A 9576-nucleotide genomic window follows, 5' to 3' on the forward strand; every position below is an offset into this window, starting at 1 on the left:
TGATTATATGGTAAATACTTGATTGTAAAATGTATCTCATTCTATCCTCTGTTTAGATGAATAGAAGAGAAATTCCATGGTTACAGATTTTATGCCTAGTTATTGCAACAGGTATATTCGGTTTAAAGCTCTCATTTTATTACATTTTCAACAGTGAAGTACTCTGCAATTATTGCTGGTTTTTTAGGTAAATACGATAATTTAGACCTGAAGGGTATAATATTCACCGAACCCGAAGGGCCAGGGTAATAATGTATTTCGATGGTAGCTAAATCATCGTATTGACCGAAAAAACAGCAATACTTGTTTTTTATATGATTCAATGATTAAATGACGCACACTCATTAAGTAATCCAAGCCATGTTACATGTACTTGTTCACATCTACTGAAGTACTAATCAAACATAATGAGAGAAACGGGGTAACAAAGCATAAACAGTAGTATTATTTGGAATTTTTAATTCTATTTTAGGTGCAATGTAGAAAAAATAAATGTCATGCACATATGAAGGATTGATTTTGAAAAGGGGGCATTATAAGGAAAATAATTAACAACTTACCTGTTAACAAATCTTTGACTAGCTTACCTCTCTCCAAAAAGAAAAGAATTCTCCCAACTCAAAATTTTATTTTTAAATTTTAAATTTTATTTGATGGGATGTTAAGGTCAGTAAATGAGGGAAGGGGGGTGGGGCTTTCATTGAAAATTTTTATCCTTAAACTTTAAATCAAAAATTTACATTCTCAAAAAAAGGTGGGGAGAGGCTAGAGGCAGGCCTCCTGCAACCTCCCCACCCGCACACCCACCCCTCACCCAAGAATCTATGTGCCTTAATGTTATGTTCATATGGGTGGACATCAGATGCAAGTGAAATAACTTTTCAAAACTATTTGTATCAATTTGGAATTTCTCAATCTATTTTTAGTCCAATGTGGAGGAAAATAAATCATTATATTCACCTGGAAAGTCACATGCAGGTGAATATAACGTAGTATTTTTTTCTACATTATTGGATCTCAACCAAACAGAGAAAAAAGGAAATATTCAGTCATATAATAATATCGTTTATCTATTGACTTAAAAGAAAGAAATATGATATTCTGTCACATTGTGAAAAGATACCAAACTGATATTCTGTCAGTGAGAAAGAATATCAGAACTGCTTAGCAGTCTTGAAAATATTTAAAAAAAAAAAAAAAAAAAAAAAAAACCTGTCCCACAAGTGACACAATCCATATCCAACTAAAATACATTGAATATACTCTATTCATATGCATTTTTCTATCAATTTATTTATTATTTCGCCTTTTATTGGATAACAGTCGTAATGTAGTCATAAGTTCGATGACAAATGCTTTATGTCCTATCGGCTGGAATAACTCTCGCTTGAAGAGGTAAACAGTTCTTTCCATGTGTCTAGTTCTTGGATGATAAATAAAACCATAGAATGAATATCATGAAATTAATAATAAAAAATTATGAAAATTTGTAATCAAACCTTTCTCAATCATAAAATTTCAGATATAGCCAGAGAGAGAGAAAAAAAAAATGAGAACGCTCACAGCGAAACTCACAATGCAAGAAAAAGCATTTTCATTGTCTCAACTAATGCTTAATGCGTTATTATGATGGACATTTTACGCTTTTCCCGCACTAGTAGTACATAATGTTAATTTAAAATTGTAATATAATGACATTATAATGAACTTTGATAAAGGTCAACACTTATTTAATGTTACACGACATCACAATTTACTTTGAAATGCTTGTATCTATACCAGTATGTCAAAACTTCAGATAATATTATTGAAACCGCTAGAGTTTGAATTGACGTTCTGTTACATTTAATTATATATATTCATGCCAGTGCAGTTTTCATATGTTATGCTTGTAGATGCCCAGTATCACTGTAACGTCGCAGGTAAGCATTCCCATTCACTTTACAGAAAAATTTGAAGTTTGTTAAATTTACAAGATTTATAAAATAAATGCAGAATTATCACAATATTTGGACAAATGTGCTTATAAATTATATTGTTTAAGTTTTGATCACCCATAAAAAAAAACATAAGTGAATTATAATTTATTGTTGTTGATTTAACGGAAGTTAACAAAGACAACAAATGGCCCCTGTCTTCCATCTTGAACTATGTTTGTTATTTTTTATCAATTTATTAATTTATTTTATTTCTTATTTTGTCATTGCTCTTTTTTTCTCTCTATTTTATAGCCATAACTGAAATATGTATTGAGAAACAAACCTTGGAAATAAATCGATAATTTATTTTTATTTATTTATTTATTTTTTTATTTTTATTTTTTTTTTAATTTTTTTTTTTATTTTTTGGTTTTCAATTATGTCATAAACATTGGCAAATCATAAAGATTCATAATGACGTTTACTAAATTATTCTATTGAGGTTCGACAGAGTGAACACTTGATTTCAATGTTATTCTTATACCAGTATTGCATTATCATTAAGAACTCATCAGTTACAGGAAAAGATTTGTTTGCATTAAAGGGTGTCATTCACAGAAATAATTATTGTGATTGTAACATTGAAAATGTAAGAGTTTGACATTGTTTAGAATGAAGAAAAAATACATTGAACGGTATCGTCATTTATTTAGAGAGAGAGAAAAAAAATACACAGTTTACCCCTCTTGACTCCGATTTGTCATTTAAAATCATCTATTAACGTTTATTTTATCCATTTTTCTTTTATAATAAATACATAAGACCCTTGCACCCAGGCCAATGTGTCCCGTTTCTTTGAACCGCATGCAAGATACAAGAACTGTCAGTATGACCCAAAGTATGGATTATGTGACCGTTACATAACACCACAGTGGTACCGGGTAGACGACAAGATGTTGACGGAATGTCCAGAATTGCTGAGCTGTGGAGCACTTTATCCTGTATGGCTTAGGGGTAATTTAATTTTTTCGGCGCATAAAACGATGTTTCTCCTTTTAAAGATTTTAATTTAGTATAGTGGTAAGAACATCCCCTTAATTTTGAAAATTTTCTATTGTAATTCAGGGTCTCTGCCATTGATTTCTGATGGAGTAGTTGGACGAAAGGCATGTAAAGTGGGTTTTAATGACTGCTGTAGAGAGGAAGTTGATGTTAAAATAAAACACTGTGGATTATTCTATGCCTACTGCTTGGGTGCAATGAGTGCATGTTCCGAACGCTATTGCTTTGGTAAGTTAGTAAGCACTTTTAGCTTATAACAGGCTTACTTACGGTTTTATCTTTTTCTTTTTGTATTTTTGGGTAAATTTATTTTTCTTAAACTGTCATTTATTAAAATAATATTTAATATGCCTTGAATCGTACTGGTAATACGAGACGTATTGCTACTGGTATTCATAGAGATATTCCCATAATATTAGTAGTCTTTAAATAAACACCTATGTAATGAAATACGAAGACAGCAAATAGTAATCCATATCAATAGTCCATTGAAACAATTCAAATTTGGAGCAGAGCAAACACGAACCTCTAAAAAACATCGGAGGTGGTATAAGGTGCCATGGAGGAATAAACATCCCCTGTCGACCGATCACACTCGCCGTGTGCTCATTGTCATGTCAGACAGTGCAAGCGGAAAAATGCGTAGACAATTCAGTGTTTAAATAATGGCCTAACAATTAGTATGAAAAAACTTAAGTCAGCATTCGACTTAATGATATATTGTATTTGCTGACAAGATCATTATATCGACCATAGAAAAGCAAAATGACGGCTCCAAATGAGACTATTGATATCCTTGTTTCATCAACTTGTTTGTCAGTGGTTTGTTTCGTTTTAGAAATCGTTTGAACGTAGAGCATGCTCTTGCTTATCGAATCAACTGGGAGATATAAACCCCATATGCAGGTGAAAAGGGTTTATTGCTAAGAAAATAAGGGAAGTTGACCATGGAAAAGTTGAAGTCATCAGGTTTATCAGAAAATTTTGTTGTAAGGTTACCATTAACGTATTTTTCTAGAAAAATATATAAATATGAAACAGATGTGTCAGACTCTATGGTATCCTTTATATCAAGTTCACTGTGATATATCGTCGACATACAGTATGAATGGAAGTAACAATTGTTAATTGATAATACGTCGTCGATATATCTAAATGTCGAGTTGAAAGCCACAGCAAGTGTCTTCTTCTTATATATAAGTTTTTGAATAAACTCTGCTTCATATGAATATAGAAATAGGTCTACTAATAACGGGCGCAATTAGTACCCATGGAAATTCCGACAGGTTGTTAAAAGACCTGATCCCCAAAAATACATAGATATTTTCAATCAGAAACTCAAGCATCTTTTTAATGTCTACTTCAGAGTACTTGTGTGTACAATCAGAATGAAGTTAACAAAATAATTTTGTAAATGACCAATGACCCATGACAAAAGTAAATAATTTACGAGTTCCATTTTTATTGAAAAAGCAGCTTTCTTCGATGTCAGAAAACCTGGATTATATTTTTCATCGTGGGAAATGGTTGTAAAAATTGTTGAAAAATCGTACATTGTGAAGTTATTTATTTTGGTACAACTGTGATTTCAAATTTTCTAAAAGTTCCTTGGAGTTTTTAAGTATCCACATCTGATTTACACCACTTCTCGAATATATACTGTTGTACAGTACTCCTGAAGTTTCTCCTTCACTACTGTTAGTATTTTAGTGAGGAGTAAAGAAAAAGGCTTTGTAGAACATTTACTGAAACCCGCTATGTATCTTTGTTTGTGGGCATTTTTAAGTAATTTAGGAATCCCATATAGGTATGGCAATTCAAATTCAGTTTGATTGTTGGCAATTTTAAAAATATTCAAAACTGACATATAATTTTGATGAATTTCCTACTTAGAAAGGAAGCAATGGATGTAAGTTGGATTTCCACCTGCAGAATTAAATTGCAGTTCCTCTAAAATACAATTAAAATAATGAGCCTTACAAACAAAGACTATGCTGTACCTGCTTTTTCAGTTGGGATCAGTACATACTGATCGTGTATGTTTTTTCTAGCAGTACCATAAAAATCATGAACATGTAAAAACATACGACCGTCGTATATATCTCACAATACCTAAGGTTCGTCAACCCATTGAAAAAAAAAAACCTTTAAGGATGCACATTTAGTTTATATTTCAAACAATTTAGGAGAAAATGGTTCTTGTGACGTTCCACAATCAACTACATCAACGGAAATAACAATAAATCCATTAACAACAATTAGACGACCATTTTCCTCTCAGATTCCACCATCAGAACATCCTTGCTCACAAGGTACAGTGTATGTCGCAACTAATAGGCAAAGAAAGTCGTCATTCAAAGGATTATCAAAACCATTATTTATATTGAATGGAATCTCATGCTCTGTTTCATTTATCAATAGTTTTGATATATTCATATGCAGAAAAATGAATACATGTACCATTAGTTTTTGGTGCGAATCATTTTTTGTTCTTTGACTGAAATTTTGTTCTTTTTTTTGAGAAAGCCAATCGAAGAATTTTTACCCAAGAATAAATTCTTCAAAAGAAAAAAAGAAAACATTGTATTAAAAATCATATGCTATTTTGATTCTTATTTGCTAAAAAATCTTTAATCTCTCTTGGCTACTTTATATGTGGAATTCACGATCTTTCATAATAGTAAAACTATGAAAATATCCTTTAAATGATATCAGCATAATTATTTACCAACTCTTTGAAGTTGATTTTGCTAATATGAGTCCCTGAAAAAGTAAGTAGTTTGAAAATTGACGATGCATTTTCTTTTTCAGACCCATGTATCGTTGGGCATGTTCATGATCTAAGTGATCCCAAAGAGCGAAGCATGAACTGTGAATACAATCAAAATATTGCTCTGTGTGATAAATTTCTTACTCCTGGATGGTTCAAATCCTCTATTCCAATGCTTAATAAATGCCCTAGTCTATTAAGTTGCGGAACAATGTTCCCAGTTTGGATGAATGGTTTGCATGAAAATACCAATTTTATGAATTGAATCTTTTTCTTTCTAGCAGTAAAGTTTATTTTAAACATATTGGGTTTTTTTTCTCTTTTGAGGTTCCCATCCTTAACATAGCGATGGCGTAGTACAAAGAAGAGCTTGTAAACGAGGGTTTGAAAGTTGCTGCAGCAAAATGTATGACATTAAAGTGAGGAATTGTGGTCGATATACTGCATATTGCCTGACAAATCTCGAGTCATGTCCAGAACGTTACTGTTTTGGTTAGTTACTAATTCTTTAAATGTTTTTATCAATGGGTTTAATGTAGTTAAATGATTTTTAAATGACTCAATGGAAGTATAGGATAAAAATTTACTTTGCATTTTTGTATTCATCTAAGTAAGAGAAGGGCGAAGAGACAAAATCACCCATGGGAATCTGAGAATCTGAATTTACTGCGGAGTGCAAGAAGAGGATTTTTGACATATTGTCATTCTGTACACATTGGTACATATTATCGTTGGCGTCAAAATGTACCTACACTCACTGCACATATTGTCGCTCATCTGCACATATTGTCGCCGGCCACAATATCTGCCGAGAAAAGCCTTTTTCATCCTGCAAAATGAAATAATGGTACAGTACTAGTCATGCATCGGTACATACTGTAGTTGGCGGCAATATGTACTGCGAATATTTACACATTTTGTCGCTGATATTATACATATATCACACGCGTTCGAGGATGTGTGAATGTACATTTTGTCGTTTTGTAAATACTACAATATGTACATACCCTCATTGCACACATTGTCGTCCGTCGGTACATACTGTCGCTGGCTATTTTTCTCCTGCATAATAGACGACAAATTTACAGTTAAGCAAATCTTCATCAAAGTTGATACAAAGCACCCCCAAGATCCTAAGATCCTAAATATTAGAATGAAAGGGCCATCCCCCCTTTCCAAGTGGGAATGATGAAGAAAAGGCAAAAATACGGTAGAGTCTTGAAAAAATCTTCTCAAGAACCACTGGGCCAGAAAAACTGAAACTTATATGGAAGCTATCTTCGGGAGTGTAGATGGTAAATTGTTCAAATCATGGCCCCGTGGGTAGGGTGGGGCCAAACTAGGGAATCAAAGTTAACCATTGAAATATATGGGAACAATCTTTTGAAATGTTCTTCTCAAGAACCACTGGACCAGATAAGATGATATTGAGAAGAAAGCTTCATGAGGTAGAATTGATTCTAATGTTATTCAGACCATGGTCCCCGGGAGAAGGGTGTGGGCACCATACCCAGCAGGCACACAACGTTGTTTAAACGTTGAATATTAGTTGAAAATGGGTTAGGACGTAGATAAATCTAGATTCAATATTGATTCAACGTTGACTTTTCAATGTTGAAAATGTAACGTTGATTCAATATTGAATTCAAATTGAGTTGAATTGCCAATATTGATTCAACGTCGGATCTTCGTCGAGCGGGAATCCTATTTTTCTCTGATAAATAATTCGGACTGTAATAATGTCGGACTATAACATTGCTGGACCATACCGAGGTCGGTCTTGACAAAGTCGCACTAGCGTATATCACTAATAACTGTTACAACAAACAAGAATGGTAAATATATGAATTTTACGAATTCAGTGATTAATATGAATTCAGTACGAATTTGCTAAAGTACGAATTAAGAGCATGCGCAGTAGGACATCCGGAAAATATTCAAAAAGACAGGATTATGAGGATAACAGTTATTGGTAAGTTTTGATAATTTTAAGATTTTATATATATACAGCTGTTTTAAGATTTCAAAAATATAACTCGATTTGTTATCTATCTTAATTGCTCGTGATAATGGATGCTTTCGAATTCCAACTGACGCCAATTTCAGTTCAATATTTTTTAAAGAATGCATGAAGACCACATTGAAGACTATTCAATTGTAGTTTAGTTGATTGATCTCCATAGTTTCAGAATATTACATCTTGTGTATGTTAAGTGTTAGGATATATAGCATAAACGGATCAAAGATTTTGTAACAAAAAAAAGAGGGGGGTGGCCACTTGAACATGTTGAAAGAGGAAGTCTACCATCTCCAACGAAGGCTTTTGGGCAGTTTTCACGGCACACCGAGTCCCGTTTACATCCCATTCTCACGTCTGTAATATCTTAATGAATCCTGAAGTTTATTTTCAGATTCTTATGGATCTGTCTTTGTATAGCTTTACTGGGGGGGGGGGGGTGCATTCAGGAATTCCCCGTCTGTTTTCCAGTATATCCCTTTCCCTCTTTTTTTTATTTGATGAGTATATGATAATTTTAAAAGTAATTTCCTCTTTGAATGATTTTGTTTTCATGTCTTGGATTTGAATTTTACTTGTAAATAATTGTTTTATGAAATATTGAACTGCTGCACAAGTTTAGGTTGAGAAATTCATGTTAAGTCTTTTGCTTTGATGGGACACAAACTTTTAATAATTTTTTTCTTTACTTTCCTGTTACACTTTCAATATACTTCATTTTATTTTGTGTTTTGTGAACAGTAGGCATGGCTTATATAGAGATGGAAGATATGTCATGCAAAAATAGATTTAATCTCACGGCCAAATAATGATATAGATGTACCTTGTAAATGAAGGACATTCCAGCACCTCACAGCCTCCAGCAAATTAAGCAGCTGATGAATGTTAACAGATAGAAATCAAATTCTACAGTGCATTAACCATTCTCGTTACACTTTAAACATTTGCATTTTAAAGTTTTATTAATAAATATCATTTGCAATGCCAAGAAATTAACTAATTTTTGCATATATGTATTTATTTAATAATCCATTTTTAATAATTATATTTGTCTTTGGGTTGATTATTCATAATTTGAAAAAAGCGAAAGATATTAATTGTTTATTAAAGTGTTCGTCAATTTTCACTGATAGACAATTTTGGAATAAAAAGATTATGAGATTGAACACAATTTTAACATATTTCATTGTACAAATATTTATTATATCAAATTGTACATTGTAGGGGTAATCAACTAAAACACTGCACCAATCTATCCACTCAGAAGACCAACATAATCCAGGAGAGAACACTAATCAGGAGATCAACAGCACCCCAGGAGTCCAACAGCACCCACGAAGACCAACACCACCCTCGGGATTCCGACACCAGGACTCTAACACCAAGATTTAATTAAAAATGTATTTTTTAAAAGAAATATTTATCGGATTTAGGATTTCCGACATTTTGGCATGAGCATCACTGAAGAGACATAATTTGTCGAAATGCGCATCTGGGGCATCGAAATGGTTAATGGTTACAGTATAAGATATACATCTTATCTTGGAATGTTTTCTTGTATTGAACTATTTCTTGACTACATGTGAAAATAGAAAACGTATGTAAAATGTTTCTGTTTTGTACTGATTACATGTAATTTATAAAATGTATTTTTGTGAAATTTATTGTAACTAATCTATTGATAGGAAGTTAATTAAATGTTTACAGTAAAGATTTATATATGTTTTCCTTTATATAATTATGAAGGCATCTTAGTTAATAAAAAATTGAAATTTGAAATAAGTAATCAACCACCTACCCACCCCCAC

At 32.4% G+C, this 9576-nt stretch overlaps 1 protein-coding gene across 1 annotated transcript; it reads left to right on the plus strand.

Annotated features, from left to right (window-relative positions):
- The first annotated feature begins 56 nt into the window (after positions 1-56).
- LOC133180599 (oncoprotein-induced transcript 3 protein-like) lies at positions 57-9164 on the plus strand. Its single transcript, XM_061315076.1, has 7 exons — positions 57-111; positions 1896-1922; positions 2742-2933; positions 3045-3209; positions 5168-5293; positions 5793-5904; positions 8993-9164. Exons 1-7 carry the CDS (start codon positions 57-59, stop codon positions 9162-9164), a joined length of 849 nt encoding a protein of 282 aa, XP_061171060.1.
- The last annotated feature ends 412 nt before the right edge of the window (positions 9165-9576 follow it).

Source organism: Saccostrea echinata, unplaced genomic scaffold, assembly GCF_033153115.1.
Source record: "Saccostrea echinata isolate AGI-Se365-2 ecotype Australia unplaced genomic scaffold, CSIRO_AGI_Sech_v1 ptg000007l, whole genome shotgun sequence".
NCBI lineage: Eukaryota > Metazoa > Mollusca > Bivalvia > Ostreida > Ostreidae > Saccostrea > Saccostrea echinata.

Coding starts and splice junctions, on each gene's coding strand:
- LOC133180599 (XM_061315076.1), top strand. CDS start 57: ATGAATAGAAGAGAAATTCCATGGTTACAGATTTTATGCCTAGTTATT. Junction 112..1,895: donor ATGCCTAGTTATTGCAACAG/GTATATTCGGTT, acceptor TTATGCTTGTAG/ATGCCCAGTATCACTGTAAC. Junction 1,923..2,741: donor GTATCACTGTAACGTCGCAG/GTAAGCATTCCC, acceptor TAAATACATAAG/ACCCTTGCACCCAGGCCAAT.